General features: G+C 37.7%; 1 protein-coding gene across 11 annotated transcripts in view; it reads right to left on the bottom strand.

Moving 5' to 3' along the window:
• Positions 1-25,587, bottom strand: part of NEK1 (NIMA-related kinase 1) — a 49,299-nt gene that overhangs the window by 7,486 nt on the left and 16,226 nt on the right. For 4 of the 11 annotated variants that reach the window (XM_014943757.1, XM_014943765.1, XM_014943829.1 and 1 more), the window contains 19 exons: positions 24,882-24,941; positions 24,578-24,631; positions 24,387-24,434; positions 24,220-24,294; positions 22,279-22,457; positions 22,066-22,197; positions 18,654-18,756; positions 14,170-14,253; positions 13,515-13,598; positions 12,135-12,212; positions 10,973-11,068; positions 10,294-10,467; positions 8,428-8,493; positions 8,103-8,337; positions 6,877-7,029; positions 4,346-4,537; positions 3,662-3,782; positions 3,357-3,439; positions 2,502-2,719 (listed from right to left, as the gene is read on the bottom strand). In XM_014943757.1, the coding sequence (XP_014799243.1) occupies positions 2,502-2,719; positions 3,357-3,439; positions 3,662-3,782; positions 4,346-4,537; positions 6,877-7,029; positions 8,103-8,337; positions 8,428-8,493; positions 10,294-10,467; positions 10,973-11,068; positions 12,135-12,212; positions 13,515-13,598; positions 14,170-14,253; positions 18,654-18,756; positions 22,066-22,197; positions 22,279-22,457; positions 24,220-24,294; positions 24,387-24,434; positions 24,578-24,631; positions 24,882-24,941 (2,235 nt within the window). The remainder of the gene's footprint in view (positions 1-2,501; positions 2,720-3,356; positions 3,440-3,661; positions 3,783-4,345; positions 4,538-6,876; positions 7,030-8,102; positions 8,338-8,427; positions 8,494-10,293; positions 10,468-10,972; positions 11,069-12,134; positions 12,213-13,514; positions 13,599-14,169; positions 14,254-18,653; positions 18,757-22,065; positions 22,198-22,278; positions 22,458-24,219; positions 24,295-24,386; positions 24,435-24,577; positions 24,632-24,881; positions 24,942-25,587) is intronic. The other 7 variants (XM_014943803.1, XM_014943794.1, XM_014943812.1 and 4 more) reach the window with 7 other exon arrangements.

Genomic DNA, 25,587 nt, shown 5'->3' with positions numbered 1-25,587 from the left:
AATACTTTCAGTTGAGATTATTTTTTTTTTTGGTCCTTTTTCATTTGAGGGTCAATTTCAAAATAACGAAGTGTCTAGCACAGACACTCTAGTTGTTGAAAATCTGACATCTTGAATTTGCCTCTCAGCTACAAGGAAATCATTCCTTCTGCCTTTATGGATTACAGTGATTGAAAAGCTTTTAAAACATCAGATGACACACAGATTCCAGTTTTGTGCAGATTTTGTATGTTACCTTGACAGCTATCTAAAGAAAAGCAACCTTACCATAGATAAATAATATATATTTATGCAATTGTTTACAATGTATGTATGACAATCACAGCTTAGCACCAATATTGAACATTTTTAAGGTGACATTTTATTATTTCTCTAGGTTGGTCACTGAAAACAGTAACTTTTGTTTATGGGATATTTCAAGACAGTTCCATAGTATTAGACAAGTTCATTACAAGGATTATTAGATTATTAATTACAACACTAACTAGTTGCAACGGAAACAAAGCAACGTGGAAACAAAGTAACCATTCCCTCAGCAATCTACTAGGTCTCTCTTTTAAGGAATCTAAGATTTCCCAAAAGTTATTAAATATTCACCACAGTATTAATAATACAAGAAACAAGACCTTATATACACTAAGAAGTCTTACCAATAAGCCTCACCTTCCTCCAGCACGCCTCTGGACACCTGCACGTTCAGTGTTTGCTCCTAATGAAACCCCGTAAATTTTAATAAAAAAGAAATAGTTCCTCCTCTGCAATTTGATACCAGCACAGTGTATTCATATACATGCCCAAATATAAAATCTTTGTCAACACATAGCCACAATACTGCTGCCAAAGGAACATCTTTTCCACCACCACCACCAAAGTGAAAGAACAGTTAGAAGACTGACTGCCCCATCATTTGAAAGCTTCCAGGTATTTTGAAAAATGCTTCTTTTCTAATTAGCTGACTTCTGTTAACACACAGACCTGCCTACACGTGGGACACTACCTCCATCTGCCCCGCTCCCTGCTGAAGGCTTCCTCAGTTTCTGGGTAGGAGCTGCAGCAGAGGCAGATTTGAGAGATTCCAGAAAGTTACATTTGCAGATACTGCAAAGTACTGAACTTCCTCTTGTTGCAACCAAATGAGGAAAGGGAATTTGTTGCTCTCTTTCATGAAGTCTACTGCAGCATAACAACACCACATCGGTTGCTTTTCTCCAAGTTCCCTGCTATTACACAGAGCTCATCTGGAACTATATTAACACTTTTGTGACAAACACTGCCAAATACACAGTAACAAGAGACATACTGAAGTGCTTTGCATTGATACACTGAAGAACTTCATCGTAACACACGTCCATTACTCTCTAAATCTGATAAAGGGTACAAAGCGTGTTCATCTTCCCTCTACTCACAAGTTTGCCTTTCTGTAATTATCATCCAATTGCCAGATAAGCAGCTTCATAAACTAGGGAAGTTAACAACAGACTAACTCGTGAGGAATCACAATTAGAGTCATGGATCCATTTATCTGAATATATGGATCTGTGAGAACAGATACAAGCTCGTCAAGACATCTTATTTTTCCAAAGATGCAAACAGCACAATCCCTGATATTATGCTTCCTAGCAATGCATCAATCACTAGATATTACCCAATATTCAATTATTCATCAGGTATAGCAATTTCTTTCATGCACTCAAAAAAGGCTGGGAGTAAAAGAAGAAACATTCCTTCTTATATGGCATTCCAACACCTTAGGAAACCCTTAATTACACGTGTTGACTGAATGCAAGGCAGGTGTGCAAGTTTCCAGAGAACCCTTGCCATCACAGTTTCTCCAAAAAGCAGCTTCTTTTACGCACTTTGGAACCCAGGCAAGTATTGCATGTAATTTAAAGAAGTCTGCTTCATTTACTTGTTCCATAACTATGCTTAAGGTATTTTTAATTCATATCAAAAACACATTCCACAGACTGAGCAGCCACTCAGCCCTACGTAGCTGGTCAGGATGTGCCTTCAAGGAAGCAGTTAGCTCCACGCTCTTCAGTCTTCCCACTTCACAGCCAGAACCTGTGCCAGCTAGGCACATTCTACTTGAAAAAAACCAACAAATCACCTTAATCACCTCGTTGAGAGAAATGACAAGATACCTTTGCTGATCTGTTCAGCTTTTATGGTGGTAGCGGTAAGTCTGAAAAACTGCACAAAAGGAAGAAAGCAGGCAGGGGAAGGTAAGAATCTCCTCATGAACTCCCTGTTATGCCTCAAAGAGGTGGTGGCATTCCTCCACAAACACCTGGACACGGGATGCTGAAACCAGAGGCTCTCAGTGCTGCTGATGCAATGAGCACAGTGCAGTTATACTGCAGGGCAGCCACAGCCAGACAAATACAAACGCCTGCTGAAGCACTTAAGCCATCTCTTCTGACCTCATTCAGCCTCAATAAGAAAACAAGTAAATAACTACTGTAGAAAGTATTCCTTTTTTTTGGTTTTTTTAAACTTGCCTTTGGGTCGTTTGCATCAAACAGCCCTGTAGAGAGTCCAATCAACAATGAACTTTTGCCTTTATTTTTTGCTGGTGATATGGAACGTGAGCGAGGTACGAAAGGCTCTTCCTGTGAAGACTGAGCTGACAGAGCTGGAGAGGCTGTTGGTGCGGCCGGGGGCTGCAGCACCCTCTGGAATAAGGGCTCAGGTTGCTGGCAGTCACTGGAACAAGTTTCTGATATGGTAGAAGAAAGTCTGTTAAAAATCTAAATAGATTAAAACGCCCAAGATCTTAAGCAAAAGGCAAACTAAACAGAATAAAACTAACTGATTTCTCTTATACAGTTAAAGCACTGTAAGATTACTAAAATCTCTTTGGACTATTTTAGTAAATACATTATAATGTGAAGTTCTCCCATTTTAACTTTTTGAGAACAGCTATAGCCCACTCTGTTCTCATGCCTTCCAGTTTCTCATTATTCCAAAGCCTTAAATTATCCTTAAATTATGGTGTCATCCATTTCATCTGTTGTTTCTTGCCTTATATTAGGTTTCTTCAAGGTTACCTCAATATAATTTGCCCAAACACTGGGAAGAAGTCCTAGTCTGCTTAATCCACCCATAAATAGCTGCCAGAGTACCGCTAATGATACTTGACAGTATTGCAAATATATTTTCTATTCTACTGTAAAATATGCAGACCTTCTGAAGTTACTTCAAAAGACCTCTAAGAGCAAGCAATTCTTCTGAGCAATAAAGATGAAAGACAATCATTAGCTTGCTCTTTGGGGGTTAGTGAAGAAGTGAGAAGAGATGGCTCAAGAAGTCCATACTGACAGCTACAATAAACAAAACAAGGTACTTCAACTGACCTTCTGGAGCTTCCTTTTGTGGTTGCACCTTGTCAAGCACGAGTTTCTCAGAAGCTGCCTCATTTCTTCTGTCATATTGTGCCCTATTTAAAATACCACATCCAGTGGGAACACCATGTTAAAAGAGTTATTATCCTACTGAAAAAAAAAAATCATCAGCCATAAGTGCAGTAAAACTAACATGGCAGAGAAGCAATGACGCTTTAGCTAAACTTAACACTTTGACTGACATACTCAAATCCTAACTTGGTTACATCTAGTTGTTTGAACTGGAGAAAGAGGGGTCAGAAGAAGAGAGTACGTACTTATCCTCTTTCTCTTTTACCCACACTTCATTAACGGTGATGGGAAACTCCTTATTCTCCTTACTCTGGTGCTTTTTAACTTCTGTTTCTTCCAACATCTCTGCTTCCAAATCATCAGGCTCTAAAATTAATAAAGTCATAGACCTCATTAAAAATGAATCCCAACCAAAAAGACAGGAGATACTATACATCTTAAGATTACACTTAAATCCTTCAGCTTTAATGATTTTCTGCATTTTGCAGAAACAACTGAAGTTTTGTAACCCCAGTACTAAAAGTTTGTTTGTGATACAAGAAAAGTGTCTTGAAGCTCCAATACGCTGTCTTCTAAAAACCTCAGTAACAGTCCCCTGGATGTCAGCAGGGTCCTGGTATCACGTAGGGGAAAAGATTCTGGCACAATTGATGGGGAGAAACAAACGAAAAACCCAACATCAACAACACAAGTGAAGCACTTTAGAATTCCAGTTGTATTCTAGAGAATTTTCTAAATGCACACAAATTTACTAAATATATTAGTGAATCAAATTACAACACAGGCACAGAAAGCACTTGGTCCTACCTAAAAGGTGTTAATAAAAAACTGCACATTACTTATGGGATGATATAAAAGTATACAGGATCATTACTTCCCTCCTTGAATTGGAAAACATCGTAATTAGAATTACTAATGAAATTACTTACCATCCAGCATAATAGGTTTGCTCTGCACCTGGGTAGATCCAGCTCCTTGAGATTCTTCTGGAATACTCATGTCAGACTCTGTGGTACGAACTGGTACTGAAGACTGAGCCCCAACAGTAGGAAAAGCTTTCTTTTCATTCTCCTCCTTTACAATTACGGACTGATGATCATCTTCAAGAGGTTCTGCAGTACCTAATACAAAATTTTTCTATTATTTGAACAGTGCTTTGACACAATTTGATAATAAACTACAACGTGACTACAAGATGAGCTAAGAATGTTTGTTTCTTTAAAGGAAAATAGAACATAAGAGTTTGCATGCTTTTATTATAACTATTACCAAGAGGAAAGCTAGAATGTTAAAATTTGAGTTTTATTTGCTACATTACTTGACTCACTTAGTGGACAAGGGAAAGGCTGGGGATCCTGCGTACCTAGAGTTTGGTAAAGCCTTTGACATGAGCATTCTCCTGGAGAAAACTGGTAGCTCATGGCTTGAGCAGGTGTACTCTTTGCTGGATAAAAACCGGCTTGGAGGGCCAGGCCCAAAGAATTGTGGTGAATGCTGCTAACTCCAGTTGGCTGCCAGTCACAGGTGATGTTCCCCAGGACTCAGTATTGGGGCCTGTTCTGTTTAATATCTTTCTCAACAATCTGACCGAGAGGATTGAGTGCACCCTCAGTAAGTTCACAGACAACACCAAGTTGGATGGGAGTGTTGATCTGCTCAAGGGTAGGAAGGCTCTACAGAGGGATCTGGACAGGCTGGATCGATGGCCCAAGCCAATGGTATAAGGCTTTCATGGTTTGGGCCAGGTTGGCCAACATCAAGATGACAGATGCTCCCCCAAACCTCTCTCTCCAAAGAGAGGATAAAAAGATTTATGAATTCAGAAAAATTAAACTACTTCAATGAAATATTAATAATAAAATAAAAAGGAAATAAAGAAATAGATACTATATATATATAAAACCATATCAAGTTCCCAGGAAGACGTCACCAGAAGGCACTGGGGAAGTTACACACTGGACTCGGCAATGGATGGAAAATGGATTCCAGATAACAGACAGAGTAGTCCTCAGACACCGCTGATTGAAGAAAGAGACTGACCCTTGGATCCCTCAGCTTTTATACTGAGCATGGCACATGGGCTGGAATACCCTATTTGGTACCACCCAGGTTGGGTCATGTGACCTGTCCACTTCTCCCCACAGGTGCCAATACTCTATGGGGTAAACAACCCAGTCAGCTGACCCTGGTTGCCACCGCAACAATGATAAGCAAGAACCTCTCTCACTGAATAGAATGGTGGCTCTGCTCCACCCCAAAACCAAGACAGAGGCGCAACAAGGCCAAGTGCTAGGTCTCGTGCTTGGGTCACAACAACCCCATGCAGTGTTACAAGCCTGGGGAAGAGCGGCTGGAAAGCTGCCCAGTGGAAAAGGACCTGGGAATGTTTGTCAACTGTCAGCTGAATATGTGCCCAGGTGGCCAAGAAGGCCTGTAGCATCCTGGCTTGCATCAGGAACAGTGTGGCCAGGAGGACTAGGGAAGTGTTGTCTCCCTGTATTCAGCACTGCTGAGGCCACACCTCCAAATACCGTGTTCAGTTTTGGGCCTCTCACTATGAGAAAGACATTGGAGGCGCTGGAGTATGTCCAGAGAAGGGCAAAGCTGGTAAAGGGTCTCGAGAACAAGAATGGTGAGGAGCAGCTGAGGGAACTGGGGAAAAAGAGGCTGAGGGGAGACCTTATCGCTCTCTACAACTACCTGAAAGGAAGCTGTAGTGAGGTGGGGGTCAGTCTCTTCTCCCAAGTAACAGGCGATAGGACAAGAAGAAATAACCTCAAGTTGTGTCAGTGGATGTTTACATTGGACATTAGGAAAAATTTCTCCACCAAAAGGGTTGTCAAGCCTTGGAACAGGCTGCCCAGGGAAGTGGCTGAGTCTCCAGCTCTGGAGGTATTTAGAAGACAGGTAGATGTGGTGCTGAGGGACATGGTTTAGCAGCGCTACATTGATGTTTGGACTCAACCTTAAAAGGTCCCTTCCAACCTAGATGATTCTATGGTTATCATTAGTACAAGCTTATTATTGGGATAAACAAATCCTTTCATCCTTGGAAAGAGTAAAAAGCAGGCAATGACCAGACAAAAAAAATAATCAACTGATAAGTCATATGCTAACAAGAATGTAATAGGACCTATGTAACACAATATGCAGTTGATGACATCCTAAAAAAACACATTTGTTTCTATCAATAAGCAAAGTCCAAGACTTTTCAACAACGGGAAGATCCTTCCCTTTCAGCACATCCTTCTTAATTTCTTACCAATTCACCGAGTTCAAAATATTTTAGTGTCTTTCAGTATCAGCTTGCGTTGACATTTAGAATGAGGCAACACCCAGAAGTGGAAAGCAAGGGTGAGGATAGAATATGCTTTTATGACTTCAAAATTGGTTTAGTAGACAAACTAGCAATCTGGCACATCCTGCACTTGCAGTGCACGTAACTACCAACTGTCCTTACCGTTTATTACGTCTAGATCCTCAAGGAGGTCCGTTTGCAGCTGCAACTCTGCTTCTCCTAGGATCTTCAGGACTGAATCAGTAGGGCTTTTGCCCCAGACTTTCCTGTGGGGTTCCCCAGTATCTTTTTTAATTACTTCCCCCAGAGTTTGTCCTGTTGGAACACAAATGCACATATAGAAACTTTTAGAAATTAAAAGATTGCATTCACTTTCTAGATAAAGAACAAACAACCTCCACAAAACTAAAAACTACAAAGCCAGACTCATGCCACCTCACCCCAAGTCAGACAGCCTAAAGACTGTCCTCAAAAGTCTAGAGTTTTTCTGCCAATTCCATTTAAAAACAGGAGTTATTCATCATCTGCAACTTAATTGCAGCAGGAGATCTTTTCAGCAATTCAGGCACTCCAGAAGAAAACAGTATCATAAATGATTAGAACTGGCATGAGATGGTCTTAACTTTACCTGAAATGGGAAACTAAGCAGTGTCTTGTCCTGATATCCTTTGACATTTGCCTGTTATTTCTCCCTCCAAGGAAGACAGAGGATATAAAGCAACAAAGAAGAACAGAGCAAAAGAACTTTCTTGATCTTCTAACATCCTAGCCACTTAGAACTGTTACGATATGAATTCAGTCTGTCACACTCTCAGTGATTATTAATTTCAACAATGGGAAACAGACCCTTAATAAGACACACTGAAACCAGGAAAAGGTCTTCCACCTAAAAGACCAGTGAAGGCAGACAGAAAATTGGAAAAGACAGGCTTGATATAAAAAAAGAAAAAAACCTAAGATTGAGGAAGGGTGCAATAGCTGTAACAGATATCAATTAAGAAAACCTTCTGTTTTTATTGTTCTACTGATAACGTAAAAGGATTTTGAAGTTAAATAAAAAACTTTCATATATTTAAAGTGCTTTTTATTCATTCTGTTAAATCAGTACCTATTTAAGAGACACTTACAAAGAAAGCAACCATGCACTTAACTAGGTAACTATATGTTGAAATTAGGAAGTTATTTGTCGAATCTCCTGCAGGCCAATTAATTACTCAGCCTGTGCCTTACTCCTCAGCCAAGGGAATACATGACCACCTGTTTTTTTAGAAGCAATGACACACAACTGATAATAAGGTGATAATAATGAGAACTTGCTTTATATAAACAGATGCTACACGTGGGGTAAACTGATTTACTATTATCATGGTGACAATAAAAGTACTTACGGTCTGTTCCAAAGAGAGAATCTTCCATTGATAACTGAGCTAGAGGAACTACCAACTCAGATGCCCGAGATTCCCATTTTTTGCGATCTCCTTGAAGAGGATGGTCACCTTCCTGTTGTTCCCTGCCATCTTCAGACTCAGCTGATTCAGAAATATTTTTGCACTCCTTTTTTCCTTTCTCATCTTCTTGAGCTTTAAAATTTTGATTTAATCTTCTCAGTATTTCTCGTTTACTCTGAAATAAGGGCCAACATATACAACTTAAAATAGTACCCTTCTTAAAAGGAAAAGAGAACTAAATAAAACTGAGTAAAATTTTACATACTTGCATTGCAAAATCTGGCTTTTTTATTTCCTCCTCAGCTTCCTGGATAGCGGTTACATTTTCATCCTTTAAGTCCATGAAACATGAAATACAATGTAGAAGAATATATCAGAAAAAAATAATCTTGAGAATATTAATAGACATAATAGTAAAAAAAAATATAAAATCTTTTTGTTGACAACTGCATATAGACTGAGAAAGAACGTATGATACTTCTGTTTTGATGGGGCTTCCCCAAGACAGAATTTCAAGGGCAGCTTCAGTCTTTGAACCATTCACTATCTGAAAGCAGTGAGCCAATGAAGTGGCCTCAGTTTAAGAAAGGTGAAAGTTCATAGCATGAAGCCTGTAAAGATATAGCTAGATACAACCTCTACAGCAGAATGGTACCAAATTCCAATTATAGAAATGAGTAATTCTATAAGGGAACAAAAAAAAAAAAAAGCAAGCATAGAGTCAAGGAGCACCTGTAAAGAAAAGAAGGTAGATGAGACAACTTCAGTGTTTACACCATATATGATGTCAAGTCAGTAAAGAATAAGAGAAGAGTAGTTCCTTGATATCTGAAAACATACCAGAAATCCTGCCCAGATTAAGTCGATTGAGACCAGGCAGACAGACAATTACACTAAACTAAGGAAAACATTCCATTATGTGGTGCATTTTTCAGGAAAACATTCTGCATTGTTCTTAATGTGCCTCAATTATGAGAGCAATGAAATTTCAACCATTGCATAAAACCTACCGGGCTTCCAAAAGCAATTTCATTTAGAAAGTATATCTACTCTTCAAAATTGTAAAGTAATAAATACGTAAAATAATAAAACCAAAAATTGAAGGCAAAAATGTAGAATTTATAGTTTGTGCCTACAAGGCTTGTCTTCTCCAATTGCTCAGCGTGCTTATTTTTAGTCAGTTATAGTCATCATCTTGCATTACTATAATACAAACCATCCACTTGGAAAAAAGTGTGTTAATGATTTAGGTATTTGCCAAAACATTGATTATTTAGTTTTCCAGCTATCAACTGACACCTTTCAGTCTATTACATTTTACATACACTATTTAGCACTAAGTTTCACTATATTCCCATAGTCAGTCTTTAGGGTTGTATACAGCATATAACCCCACATTACACTGAAATCTAGAAAATAGGTTAGGTAAAAAATCCAAAAGTTAGCATTCAAATTAACACAGATTGTGTTAAAAAGCTCATTGTACAAACACTCACTTGTGTGCTCAGTTTCACAATTATTACTTAAATCAAATGGTGGTAGTTGAGGTAAATGTGTAAATATCTATTATATCAGGAAAAAAAAAATCAAAGAAAACAAAAATTAGGAAGTCTCTAATACTTTCAGACAATAAGAAGAGACAACACTATCAGATTCAAGACTCTGAAAGTTTATATTCCGTGTTATAATCAGCATGTACGTTCAAACTCACTGAAAACAAGGATTAATATAAAATAGTCCTATCAGTCAAAATTTATATTCTCACTTCCACCAGGTTACAAACTACTTAAGTCCCGTCTTCAAGGCTGATGAAAATGCTGGTTAGTTGTTGTCTTCTTCCACTAATAGTTACTACCCTGATCACAATTCAAATTGCACCCTAGAGTTCATCATAAATAAGCCATTTTGTTCAAAACCAACTGAATTTCAGTTTCAGTGTATAGATGTATTTCAACAGCTTCCAAGTTTTTGTTTCTTTTTACATTTTCTCTTTTTTCTTTCCCTAACAAGAATCAACAAGTATCCTTAATGATTTCTTTTCTACCTAATCTACACATTCTTCTAAATGTTCTTTTTCAAATCAGTTTGGGTTTTTTCCCATTAATTTTACGCTCTTTGCAAAAGTACCTACCACACCCACTTCCTTCAAAGCAGAAGTCATGGAGATGACTGGTGTACCAGGCTTCACTGGAAGTTGTGGCTTAGGAAGAGCTGCTCCAGGGTCTTGTAGTCCATGCACAGGACTGTGTTCTGTAGCTCCCACATGGAAAGGCACATTAGGAATCTTTACCCCTTTCGCTATCAGCTGTATAGATTCAATTAAAAATTTTAAATCAATAAGTTAACTTCAAGACTTCACACATTAAACACAGTATTATCAAATAGGCTCACGTATACCTTTGTCTTCATACAAAAGACAACTGCCAACTATACCTGTGAACAACTTCCAGTTTATCAGTTTTACAACATTCTGGGTTTTGTAGTGATATTTCACCAGTTGAACTTGTCACTCCACAACACACAGAAGCAAAAGAAGATTAAGTATACTTTCGTAAGTTACAGATCATTAATAAAATGCTTAAGGTAATCCTAATGATTCTTAGGGCTGATGTTCTTAAATTCTTGAACAAAATTCTTCATTCAAGTATACCCAAGATTAGGCTTCTAAGGAGGGAATTCTGACTGACAGATGCTCTCGTCTGTTTCAGAAGGCAAACTAATTGCTTGAAAAATCACAGTATAAGATTTTAGTTATACAAAGATATGGCACTACCTACTTTAATTGCGTGTAACAAGATTTATTTTCTTACATGTTCTTCCCAGGCTCTCTTCTCTCTTTCATATGCTTCCTTTCTCTTTTGCTCTAACTGTTCTTTCAGAACTGCAGCTCGAGCATTTGCTTGGGCCTGTAGCCAACAAACAAGCAAAAAAAGACCAACTTAAAATCATAAAAAGCATTAGTACCCCATTCTGTGGAACATTTTAAAAAGAAACATTCTTGGATTACTTCATCTTGCTTTCTCTCACTTATTTCTGTATAGACTGTGAAGGGAGGACTCCATTGACAAATTAAAATTACCATGCAAGTGTAACAACTGGTCTTCTACACTGAAATAACAGCAACTCCTCAAAAATTAATTACAATTCTTGATTTGCATGGTTATATTTTTAGTGTAAATAGTGATATTAGGCAGTAATTTAAAGTTAGAATCTCTACTTAAAATTAATTTTGAAGCCAAATGCATTAATCATGAAGTATTAAATATTCAGTTTAAACTTTACATACTTACTCAACATAAACACAAAAAGCTTCAGTTGCTGTTCCATATCTGGTTTTAAGGTAAGGTGTAAGGTTAGCTTTTTTTTAAATCATTGCTCTTTGCAGATGATAAGTAAAAAAAGAATAATCAGAATAGATAAGAGTAATACTTGCTACGTATTGTATGGTAGAGATAGTTATTGATAGAAGAACACCACAAGGAATAAAGTTCCAGTCAAACATTGGATTTCTGTAAAACACATTTGCTTTAAAAGCACTTCATCACAGGGGTATATAGCTCACCTTCCAATCCATGCGTAGTCCACATCAGCACATGTAAGGAGTTTTACCCTCCTTTATTCTTTTAATTGAAATAAAGCTGCTGTTAATTAATGTACCTCTTCCTTTCCCTTTCAGTATCAAAATGTAATTTTAGTTATAACAAATTGCCTTTAGGACTAAAGCTGACCTAGAGACAAATCTCAAAGGCAGGGATAGAAAAAACTTCTTGAATTGCTATGCTATGTCACAATGTATTTTAAAATTACTGAGATAAAGTAGTTGAACAGAATTGTTACCTCAACACACTTAAAAACCTCTGGTAGTGACTGTATGAACAAACTATTGATAGCAAAAAGAAATGTAAGAAACTTCATGAGATATGAAACAAATGAGAAAACAGTAAGTTCCATCACTTCCCTCCCCACAGTTACCTTCTGCGCTTCTATCTTTTTGCGTTTCAGTTCTGCTTCCTCGCTTGATTCTTGTCCATCAGAACTGACAGCTTCACTCTGCAAAGTAAGAGTCCTCAAAGAATTATCATTAATTCATGTATTTAAAGGCTGAGTGATATTACGTGACTACTTGGTTCATTTGGACTGACTGTATGACTAAGACGGATCATAATTTCACTAGATAACTCCTCACTCAAATGTAATGTAGGCTTGGGATGAATTTAATCTTTGAGATTTGTGGGTTTTTTTATTGTTTATTTATTTCATTTTGTAGGGGGCATGGGTTCCTCATCAATGCACTGAAGAAGTTTCCCTGATTTTGGCTCTCTTGCATCTCACCAGATGAAATCAAGGCCAAAGAAAATAAACAATTCAAGAGGTTACTAATACAGGAAAAAAACCATAATATTTTAGCACTAAAAAAAAAACAAACACAGAAACAAAAATGAAACCCCAAAACCTACATCAATGCAGAACTCTGTTTAACTGAACCAGTGGTCCAAAGAAACTGAGCGATACTGGGCACGTTCTTGCCTTCCACTCACTATACATAAGATGCATGAAAGCCCTTAATATGGGTGCTTAAAGGTAGGGTGAAGCAGGATCATTTCTCTAGTTTTAAATCACAAAGTACAATGTGAATATCTAAGCAGATAATCACTTGAGGAAACCTGAACACTCTACGAAGATAGGAATGGGAAATGGACAGGAAGGGGAAGAACAGACAGGAGTACAAGATCAAGGTAATGAAAAGACGGAAACAAACTGCAGACCATATTTACTACATAGATTGCCTTGCAAATTTTTTAAAGAAGTAAATGGATTGCTTCCAAGGGTGCCTTGGAGTATTCATTTGACACCTAACGAAGTGTTCGTTCTGAATGAGCACATTTAGTTTTTGTTGTATTACAAACGTATTTTGGAAAAGTGATGTTTCATGAGAAGAGTTTCTAACTTTAACACACACCTACAGAATGTATGAAAAGAATCACTTCATATGCATTCTGTGTGAACATTGTCAAAAAGCAAGTTCTGGAAAAGTTCCTGTAACTTATAGCAAACAAATATAAACATGTTAGTGCTTGATGAGAAATTTACACATCAAATTCAGATGTAACCTTATGTTGTCTTTCTAAAACATTATTAGTTTACAGGCATTGAATCTGCACCCCCAGCACTGAAATAACAGTTTTGGCATATTCTGGAGAGGAGATGGAAGCACACTAACTGTGGAACAGAATTACATGTCAAGAACACATCTACATATAAAACTGCCTATGAGAAAAGCCTTCCTGCAGGGATAAAAGCCAATCTCACAGCCAACCTGCATAAGTATTTAAGATTATTTTTCAAACCAACCTTCTCGCCACGAAGTTTTGCTCTGATCTGTTGACGTTCATTAAAGTTTTGTAGCCGGATCTGTCTTAATCTCGCCAAATATTCCTAAAGCAAAAAAAGGAAGTAAGTTTCAGTTATACTGAAATGGTCTCCAGTAAGGTTAACTTAAAATACATAAGATTCCACAAAAAAAAAAAAAAAACAACAAAAAATAAGATGAGTAAAAAAAAAACAACAAACACCACACTACTATTACCATTTTCGCATTTACTAATCTTCAGAAAAACTCTCATCTAATGAAAATAAAGAAAACTGAAATGCATGTTTCCCAGTATTAATCTATCATTACATTTTATATTGTTGAAGGCCAGGAACTGATCACAACAGGATTAAGATACAGAGCTCTATCTGTATGTATGTACATTCAAGAACCTCTCTAAGACAGACTGATGTAAACAACAATTATTTTGATTATGTTTATAAAAAACCAACCAAACAAAACCAAGAACTGCACATCCAAGCATTAGAACTTTATACAGTAAATTATCTCCTAGGAATTTATAAAGTCCTTTTATTTTGTTACACAGATGAACCATGCAGGGAAACTAGGCACAGTCAAGGTCAAAATAGTGCTATTTGTGTGATGAGCGAAGTGGCAAACATGCGGCAAGCATACCTCTTCCTCCTTGTTTCTGGATTTCCTTCCTCTTGCAGAAATGGTCCTGCCTCCATAGATATCTGCCACGCTTTGCAGTGTACCCTGTTTGCCATTTAATGGTATCAAATTTAAGGTGGCTGGGGCAGTAAACTTATCTGCTTTATCCATTAACTGTTCACTTACAAGAAACCAAATCCATCAATGATCTGCAGTTGTTCTGAAGTTAACCAATAACCCTTTTTCACTTTCGTGAAACATGACAGTAGTAACTAAAAGTCCTGAGTAGCCAAAGAGGGACTAGGGCTTTGAGAATACAGTTGCCTTCTCCCTGCAGTTCTGATCTTCTGCCACATCAGAAAGTCTAAGTTCTGACAGGCACAAGTTCTACATCTGGATTATATACAAATTGTAGCACAGAGTTGGAATTTCTGCTGTTGTTGAGTCCAGCTTAAAATATAAGTAAAATCTTTATATGTTCTTAGATTAAGCTTTTTCCACGTGATTACTTTTTTTTATTAACGAAAATACTACAAGTAGCAAACTCAAAAACTAATAAAATACTTCATTCACAGTGTATGGTCTTGGTTAGTGTGATGTACTCAGCGTCCTGTCACTGAAAGGATTCAACCTTTAAGGCAGTCCAATACAAAACAGTAAAGGAATCATTTAAGTCCAGGTTTCCCACTCAGATTAAAATCCAAGATATTTAAATTATTTTGTTCATGATAAGCCTCTGCTGCAAGGCTAAAAATATTATGATTTGTTAACTCAACATACAATAAAGACAGTAGGTATACCTGTAATAGTTGACCTGGTATTTTTAAAATACCAGGTCTTTAGCCTTCTTAAGCTTGACTGTAGAGTTGTTAAGTAAATACATCAGTTAAATTCTTGATAGGGAGGACCGAATCCAAATATTCCAGCTAAATAATCTCTCAGATTGAGCAAAAAATAAAAATAATTAAAAAAAAAATATCAAGGGAATAGCACATTTCTGAACTTCCATGGTTTACTGACTGGGGGATCAGAGAACAAACTAAAGGAACCATCCCATGGATAAGTAGCACACATCCATGAGGACTCCATGAGGACTCAGGCTGAAATCAGAATTAAGTCATGCAAAATTGAAAGGATTATTTTCCATGTTCACCTTTTCAGAAAACATTTGTTTTTATTTTAACTTTTTAATGCACATTCCTGAGCCTTACAAAAGCTAAAGGGCACTATTCAACTCACCTCAATGTTCTTCATTCTAGCTTTCAAGTTAGTTTAGGTATTTTTATCAAACTGGTCAAGATTTGTATCACTGCTCTTAAACAAGAAAAACTGGCAGTAAGATTTTTGAGAACTAATTTTCTTCTAATATATTGTTAACTTCTACTTATCTGCTTACACTAAAATTTTCGAAGACCAGGACTCAATGCTTTGCAATGCCACACAACTGCAGCGACGTAGCAAGTCAGGTCAGCAGCTGTTTTAAAGAAGAGATGACTGGAAGTATCTCATCAACTCTTCTAATGAACCAAACTTTAGATTATCACTTGAAAATTCAAATTGGCAGCAACTATATTTAACCCAAGCTGGATAAAGTAGTGCAAGTCATTTGACTTACGAGTCTTTATACAACGAAGACCTGCATGTTAGTTGATGATTCCTACTGATTTCTCCTTTTCAAGCATCATGGTCTGCTGAACAACAGTCCCACCCCTATATGAGAACTGCTGCCAGCAAGTCAAATTATAGAATCATAGGATTGCCAAGGCTGGAAAGGACCTTTCAAATCATCTAGTCCAATCATCAACCCAACACTGACAAAAACCATCATTATACCATATATCTAAGCACTACGTCAACCCATCTTTTCAATACCACCAGAGATGATGACTCAGCCACTTGCCTGGGCAGCCTGTTCCAAAGCTTAGTAACCCTTTCAGTGTAAAAATTTTTCCTAATATCCAATCTAAACCTCCCCCAGTGGAACTTGAGGCCATTTGATCAACCCAACACTGACAAAAACCATCATTATACCATATATCTAAGCACTACGTCAACCCATCTTTTCAATACCACCAGAGATGATGACTCAGCCACTTGCCTGGGCAGCCTGTTCCAAAGCTTAGTAACCCTTTCAGTGTAAAAATTTTTCCTAATATCCAATCTAAACCTCCCCCAGTGGAACTTGAGGCCATTTGCTCTTGTCCTACCACCTGTTACTTGGGAGAAGAAACTGGCCTCCACCTCACTACAACCTCCTTTTAGGTAGTTGTAGAGGGTGCTTGTCCTACCACCTGTTACTTGGGAGAAGAAACTGGCCTCCACCTCACTACAACCTCCTTTTAGGTAGTTGTAGAGGGTGACAAGGTCTCCCCTCAGCTTCCTTTTCTCCAGGCTAAACAATTCCAGCTCCCTCAGTGGCTCTTCATGAGACTTGTTCTCCAGACCCCACGCCAGCTTCATTTCCTTTCTCTGAACGTGCTCCAGCACCTCAATGTCTGTCTTCCCAGAGATGATGACTCAGCCACTTGCCTGGGCAGCCTGTTCCAAAGCTTAGTAACCCTTTCAGTGTAAAAATTTTTCCTAATATCCAATCTAAACCTCCCCCAGTGGAACTTGAGGCCATTTGCTCTTGTCCTACCACCTGTTACTTGGGAGAAGAAACTGGCCTCCACCTCACTACAACCTCCTTTTAGGTAGTTGTAGAGGGTGACAAGGTCTCCCCTCAGCTTCCTTTTCTCCAGGCTAAACAATTCCAGCTCCCTCAGTGGCTCTTCATGAGACTTGTTCTCCAGACCCCACGCCAGCTTCATTTCCTTTCTCTGAACGTGCTCCAGCACCTCAATGTCTGTCTTCTAGTAAGGGGTCCAAAACTGGACACAGTACTCAAGGTGGGTCCTCACCAGTGCCAAGTACATGGCGACAAACACTTCCCTAGTCCTGCTGGCTACACCATATAAACCAGGATGCTGTTTGCCTTCTTGGCCACACTGCGGCTCATATTCAGCCAACAGTCAACCAACGTCCCCAGGTCCTTTTCCAACAGGCAGCTCTCCAGCCACTCTTCCCCAAGCTTGTAACGATGCATGGGGTTGTTGTGATCCAAGTGCAAGATCCAACACTTGGCCTTGTTGAACCTCATACCATTGGCCTTGGCCCATCAATCCACCCTGTCCAGATCCCTGTGTAGAGCCTTCCTACCCTCGAGCAGATGAACACTCCCACCCAGCTTGGTGTCATCTGCAAACTTACTGAGGGTGCACGTGATCCCCTCATCCAGATCATTGATAATGATATTAAAGAGGACTGGCCCCAATACTGAGTCCTGGGGAACATCACTTGTGATCGTCCTCCAACTGGATTTAACTTCATTCACAGCCCCTCTCTGGGCCCAACCCTCCAGCCACACTTTTACCCAGCAAAGAGTACTCCCATCCAAACCATGAGGGCCCCAATACTGAGTCCTGGGGAACATCACTTGTGATCGTCCTCCAACTGGATTTAACTTCATTCACAGCCCCTCTCTGGGCCCAACCCTCCAGCCACACTTTTACCCAGCAAAGAGTACTCCCATCCAAACCATGAGCAGTTTCTCCAGGAGAATGCCATGGGAAACCATATCAAAGGCCTTACTAAAGTCCAGGTAAACAACATCCACAGCCTTTCCCTCATCCACCAAGTGAGTCACTTTATCATACAAGTTCTATTTTTTTTTTTTCATAAAAGTTCGTATTTTCCTGCACAAATAGAAGGAAGCCGTTGAGAACTTCCACTATCAGTAGCAAATGATAGTACATGAATTTGTATATGAATAGTGTGGACAAGCACTCAAAAATCAAAACTCTCCATATTATGATAACGCATAGTTCAACCACATAGAGTCCTACTGCAAGCAAGTCATTTCCATGATATTGTTACTGCAAAACATTCCTAAAGGAATACTGAATTTAGAATTGCAAGCACAAAGAAAAAAGCATTTTGTGACAGTCCACTAATTAATCTCCAGAGAGTAAAGGTTTTAGAAACATCAGTGTTGACAGAGATAGATGTCTTTAGAATACCTTCTAAATAAGCAGAACGTGTTTTTATAAAACACATTACTGTATCTGATCATTAGCTGTATCAGTTTAATCAAACTTCATTTTACGTTCAAGCTACTGAATAATGCAAAAAGTTTAATATCAACCAAAACTTTAAAAGCTATGAACAGGAAACCATATAAATGAACTTTATAAAATTCACAGTATCAAGCTAGCCACATACAAAAAAGATATTTTCCTTTGTTAATAAGTTTAGTCATGAGAAATGTATTGCACAACTGTGTTATATTTTAGTAAAATCAATAACAAAACACAAAAAACCTACCTCCCATTCATATTTCTTTTTTTTCAAAAAAAAAAATACTTAAGGAAAATATTTAGCCAGCGTTTCATGGTTACGATGCTATTTTGAAAGACTCATAATGCATGCTGAAACAGTAATATACATAGGAAGACCAGATTCCATACCATGTGTCCCTGAGCTCGAGCTTTGTTTTCCATGGCTTCTCTCTTCCGTTGCCAGAATTCTTCAACTTGCTTTGCTCTGTCTGCAGCTATCCATCCTTTTTGCCTGAGTAATTGCAACACACAGCAAGATGAAAGTCTCTGAAATATGACATTCAAAACCCCCCCCCACTTTTATTCTAACTAGGACAGACACACACAAAAAAATGTAACTCTCTATGAGTAAGGCATCTTCAAAAAAATGCCTTTCATCAGCCAAAATACAAGTCAGACTTCCACAAAATGGAGCAAAATAGGCTCAACTAAGTTTATAAAAAAAAAAAAAACAACAACAAAACACCACAAACCACCATGTTGCCCTTCCAGATCCTGATGACTCAAAAATGAATGTCAAAACACAATTCTAGCGTGATCATTTCTGAAACTGTCTCAGCTCGTTTTGTTATTGTTATTTTTTGTGAAAAAGATGGCTCCTTCAAGGTTTCCCTTCAGGGATGAGCAAGAATTCATCACGAGCCAGTCTGTAAGGTCAATACTGCAGCAGTCTTTCAAGACTGACCTACATTCGGAGTAAAAGCTTTTACCTCTTATTACAGCGCAGCAGTCTGAGAGTTTTCTGGAAACTCCTTTTGGGGTATCTTGGAGGATTTTTGCTTGCTTTTAAAGGGACTGCAAAGGAATTTTCCTCCCTTAAAAGTAGCCAGAACAAGATGGGCTTTTTCACATGGTCCACCCCAGGTCAGGGACCCGCTTGGGTAGACTAAAGTCTTTGTTCAAGTTACCATAACTGAGCATCTGGCAAGTCTCCTAGTTCATAGAATCATTTTGTAGATGAACTAGTTTCTAACAAATTGGTTAGAAATGGACTCAAAGGAAGCTTTCCATTAAAAAAACCAAACCCAAACCACTGAGAAATGGTGTAAAATATTCTAACAAATGGTAGAATGATGAGGCAATCCCCTTTTTCAAGGTTCCCCTTGCCTCGTTTGACTGCAGAGTACTGATGGGGGTCTAGCAACAGCCAAGAAGAAATTGGCATAAGCTGATACCAATAACCCATTAGGCTGAGACAGTTAAAGAAAGAATCATTTTGCAACACAGGAGTTATTGCTAGTAACTAATAAATGAATTAGGACATTAATTAAACATCCTTGCATCTTGTTTTTTCTCTCCCCTCATCAACCCCCCTGCCCCCTCGGGCAACAATGAAATGAAATATTTCCATATACTAAAAATTCATTAAGAGGAAGACAGAGATAAAACTACTTTAATACCATAAAACAAACACTCTCCCTGCTCTGAAAAGGCAAGATGATCCATGTAGGTGTTACTGGTAAGGAAACAAACACTTGATAATCTTTGTATACACATATTTGACTCACTACAAGATTTTTTACACTAACTGTTCATTACATATGAAGTAGTGGATAGTGAAATCTGTCCAAACCTGTATCATACAGCTGAAGTTTAGCCTACAGTGTTGGAGGAAAGGTGTTTCCCAAGCAAAAAAAAAAAAAAAAACAACCCCACACCTATTTGTCTTAAACCAAATTAACAGGAAAAACTTATCTAAACTAAATTTTATGAAAATGGTTTTCCCTACTCTAAAGCTGAGCGACTCTTTGTTAAAACAGTTCAACTAGATTTCTTCTGGGCTGCAATGTGTGACATTGAACATACTTAGCTTTATGTTAATTGTGGTAGTGTAATCAGAAAAATTGCAACTTGAGAATTTTTCAACTTCTTTAGCATACACTAAATTACCTATCTTTAAGAGAGTTGCAGTTATTTAAATCCTTTGGTTGAGCTAAACTTCCTGAACACTCATCTTTATGTTTCACCACCAGCTGAAAAAATAAAATGCAGGAGAGCAATACCACTAGGCTAGCTATGATAATGAAATTGCTTCCAAATAATAAAGTACAAATACTTACCACATTTTAAATGCTAAGAAACAGCACCTCAATTTAAGCCTAAAGTAATCCAGTTTACAAATGGAAAAAAAAATAATCTATATCTATTTTGAAACTTCAGCACAGTATTTTCATTGACTGCTTCCAAGTTCATGTATTTGAGCAATACTAAATCAATTTCTCTTCACGATCTCCACGCTATTCATAATTTGCAGCCCTTTACTATAGTCCTCACAATTTGAACACATTTAGAACAGTTTACCCAGGTACCACCAAGTATCATTTAATATTGTCAAACAGATGACACAAACAGTGTTTCCTAATCTAGGCAAGATCTGGGGATTGTGGCACTTTGTGCCAAGCACTGAGAATAAATAAAGGAGGATGAAAATATGCATCTACATCAGCTGGGAAAATACACCTTCCAGTACTGGGTTGTACCAGAAGGAATTCTAATTAGCTCACAACAACCTGAATTACTACAAAGAATAGAAAATATACCTTGTAGCTTGCAAAATTGTATCATCAGTGTTAATGTTATGTTATTGCTGCAAATTTTAATACAGAATAAAAAAATCTACAAAGACAAAATATATTATATTAAAACATAAAACTGAATAAAATCAGTTTAGAAGAACGATTATTTTTTGGGACTTCCTTTTCTTCCCATTAACTCCATTTATTTCTTCCTCCATGGGATAAATCATTGGATCTGCAGAAGTTTAAATGATGCATGAGAAAATTTGTCCCTCTAGGAAAATTAGTTAGTAACGCTCACATACTGAACTTCTAGAAAAAAAGATTTTCCCTCATTTACTGCTCATGAGTGCAGACACAGTTCTTTGGGCAATATTAACAGATCTGAAGGAAAGCAAAGATGTTTTTTGAAGAAGCTACTTAAAAGAGTGAAATCTTTAAGAAAAATAACCAATACTTGTTTACAATCCTTTTATATAGGATTACCCAGTTCATAGTAATTGCAAAGAACAAGCATCACTGAATTCAAAGTTGTACACCATTATAACACCCAGCATTCACATCTCAATGAAGAAGGCTCCTAGTTTTCCACTGATTGATAAAGAAGAGCTAGCAATTCTAGAAGCATCCTACACACTCTCCTATGCTACAGTCCAACACTTAGATGTAGAGCAGGCAGTCAGAATGAGATGACAGGAGAAGGAAGCATCTCGGCAGGTAATACAAGAAGTGGAACTATGAAAAAAGCAAAGGAGGAGGCTTATGTTATCTGCAACTGCATTAAGCCATGAATTTTGGCTGAAATCTAGTTTAGTTACAGTTGTCAGTAATCCATTTTTTCCACTATTGGGGAAGCTAAAGTTTCCATTGGTTCTAAAATAATTGTGGTCTGCGAGGGACTAACACACAGACAGACAGCACAGTACCAATGGATAAAAGGAAACATGTCCAACTACTAAATGGAACAAGACACAGAACAAGAATCTAACATGTAGGGACAGATTTATGGATTATCACAGTCCAACCTGTTTGCATTGGCTTGTTTAGACACCTCCTTCAATCTTTTCATTTTTTTCCTAACTGCACCAGCATCAGGTGAATGGTGATGACCTGCAGGCCCCTTAGGAACTCCTGGACGTATTCCAGGTGGAATTCCTCTGTAGATAAATATGTACAGTAACTTTCATTACTTTCATCTGAAGCAGACCACGTGCAACTTCTAATGGAAGGTAGCCTACCTTTCAGCAATTTCTCGGCCTTGGACTTTCAGCCTGAATCTGGCTTCCCTTTCTTCAGCTACTCTGAAGTTTTCCTTTTGCTGTTGCATCTGGTCAAAAATAGCATGATAGTGTTCATACTGTCCTCTGGAAGACATAGGAAAAGGACCAACACCACCTCCACCACCATAATACGATGCCTGGAAATCAGAAGAAGTAGGGTGGAAGTCTCATACAGTGGTTTTAACAATCCCTTCCAATTTTCACCTCTTCAGCAGAATAAAACCATTAGTATGCCCTGCAACAACTCTGAATTGGTCCTAGTTTTATTCCTGGCATGCCCCTACTTTAACAAGCTATAAGATAGATAAATTAAAAGCTTATTTTTTTGTTAGCACTGCAGAATAACAGTGTTTTACCTCCCTCTGATAATAGCCTAGTTATGCACAAGACATCTGTCACACATTTTGGAAGTTATTGGTAACAAATCCATTGAAGTTTAACTGGAGATAGATGTTTTACATGGCAGAAATCAAAGTTTTAGCACAATAGCTAAGAGTGATATAGTACTAACTGAAGTACTAATGAGTGGTTGTAGCAAACACCCATTTTTTCCATGAAGCTAGAAACAGTGAAACACACTTCTAAGGTTGCTGAAAAAGCTGCACCTAATGCCAATCTGAGAATCCTCATTGTTACCAACCTGTAATTTAGTTTCATCACCAGAATCAAGACGCTTCTCTACTAAAGCTCAGATCAGCAGAGCATCTACCACAAGCTACCGCTTTATGTGAATTATCTCTGCCATTTTCAAAGAATTAGAATTCCTACAGAACCTTTATGGGAAAATAATTAAGGAAAAAAAATGTTGCAAGCAGCCATGTACAGTAGTAGCCAAGGATGGATGCAGAAAATGTGAAACTGGCAAAACAAGGTTAAGGTTGTCAGCACATGCATAAAAATGATCCCTTTACAGCTAAGGGAAGCAGTCAAATAGCCCAGGGTAACGAATCTATGGAATTTGTTGTAACAATAGTGTCAATGTTCCTTCCAGAGTGGTCACAAGTATTTTAAGTAAATTCAAAGAGGTGAGTACAAATGTGACAGGTTTAAGATTGCCTACTTATGAGTTCTTGAACAGGATATATTTGACAATGGACTTTAGTTCACATCGAGTTTCAGTTGCTCAGCACCCATCAAATAGATTAATAGATTTACACCATAGCAATACTTAAATTTCTGCACTGGCTCTGTCTGATTAAGGTGCCCAGACTTTTATATTCAAATAACTTCACGAGACTACTTTCCAGAACAGTTGGTTCCATGAAACTATGGCACACAAATAGGCAAAAAAACTGTCATAGGAATCAGACTAAATTATGTCATCAAATTATGCAAGAAGGGAATGGCTGTGGAGTTTACTGCTTTCAGAAAAAAAAATATAATTAGATGCACTCAGGATTTTTCACCCCTCTCCTCATATATATATATATATCAGTATATATAAGCATAGCCATTTACATCGCTAAATAACAAAGAATGCTTAGAAGCAGGTGTCCAATACTGGGGAAGAGGTCCATTATCAGAAAGTAAGAACCCAGAAAAAGGTTTCAATAAAACAATTCAAGAACAAACTTGAATGTGGAAGAAGCTGTTCATGCATAGGTTCAGCAGAGGAAAAGTAGCAAAAGCAGGAGTGAAAAAAAGAAAGTGGTGCATGAAAACCATTACCAGCAGAAAGAGATTCATTTTTAATACTAAATTTCTGAAAATTGTACATGATCTCCAAAAAGCCAGGAAAGAGTCTGTTACAGAGTTTCTCTTAAATTAACCACAGATTAATAATGGGAAGCCCCAAGAGTTGACCTCCAAGAGCAGATCTTTCTGAAAAGAGAAGACCGTGCCAGATAACCAGAAGGTGGGAGAAACAGACTACACCACATTTCTGCATCTGCTGCCAACCTTAACATCACCACTTCCACATGAACCAAGCACATTCCTCCATCCTTGTTCCCTGGCTCTGTTTATTCGTTCCATCTGAAGGAGAAAACAATACAGGAAAACATAATTCAAGGAATCACTAAGCAAAAATCAAACTTCACTAATAACACATTTTAAACATATTTTACCCTTTCTTTTTCCAATCTTCTCATTTCATCTGCCTTCAGTAAACTGATCTGCAATGTGCAAGGATTAAGCATGTTCAGTAACTGGAAAAATCAAATTACTCCATATTCTTAGGCAACATGTAACATACCACAAGATATTTCATTAAAATTACTATTGGTGGAAAAAAACCAGTCTTGAGAATCTTGTCTACCTGGTCTCTCTGGCGTTTTTCTGGCAATTCTAACCTTTTCTTTTTTGAAGGTTCCTGAAAAATAAGCATATAGTTGTTATTTATTACTAAGCCATTATTGTGTCAAGTATCTCTCAAGATAGCTTAGTGCTCCAATTGCTGGTGTATGTCGACAAAGATTAAAAAAAACTTTTTTTAAAAAAATCACTGCTATATAATGCCTGGGAAAAAAAGATAAGGAGGAAAGGTTTGAAGGTTTTATTTTGTTCTTGCTCTGAACTTAGCTTTTGCTTAGTTTGAAAATTAACAGATGATTTCATGATACCTCAAACATTTTCCTCCTTTTTTCTCCTGGATTCGTTTTCTTCACTGGAGTTGAAAACGCCTAGATAAAAGGTGAAACTTCAAATTAGATAGCACGATGCCAGAATGAGAGGAAAAATTTAATAAGAAAAAAAAAAATCTTAAATCCACAACTTAATATGTGCAAAATGGGGTTTAAAATAATTAATTATTCAGGAGATTTTAAATGAAAAGCACTAGTATCTAGGGGCAAACGCTACTGTACTTGTTCATCCTCTATTAAAAGCTCTGTCTTGAAAGCTGAAGGCAGTAATTTTAAAATCTGCTTTGTCTTAGTTTTTCCTCTCTGGCAACACCATTCTGCTTTACAATCTGTTCCTATTATAAGTCTTTGAGGGTCCCTAGATATTAAGATTCACTTTTATTTAGAGAACAGATTTATTAGGTCATCCTTAGGCTTTTTCACTTGGGTAACTCTAAGGTTCTTGTTACCTATGAAAGAGGAGAACGCAGCCACTATTGAATACCTGGTAAAGAAGATCACCCTGTAATAAACCATGCTGCTTACTCTAGTCTTCTCAAAAAAGTGATGGTTATTTTTAAAGCTTTTTTTTAATGACTGTACTAGAACACAGAGAGCTTCATAGGATCTTCTTTTGATGACTTAAAATCCTATCAAATGAGTACTTTAAAATCAAGTATTTCATAAGATAGAAGCCTTTAAAGAC

This window comes from Calidris pugnax, unplaced genomic scaffold (assembly GCF_001431845.1).
Source record: "Calidris pugnax isolate Ruff unplaced genomic scaffold, ASM143184v1 scaffold15, whole genome shotgun sequence".
NCBI lineage: Eukaryota > Metazoa > Chordata > Aves > Charadriiformes > Scolopacidae > Calidris > Calidris pugnax.
The sequence above is the reverse complement of the archived record's forward strand: the minus strand, read 5'-3'. Positions and strand labels throughout refer to the sequence as shown.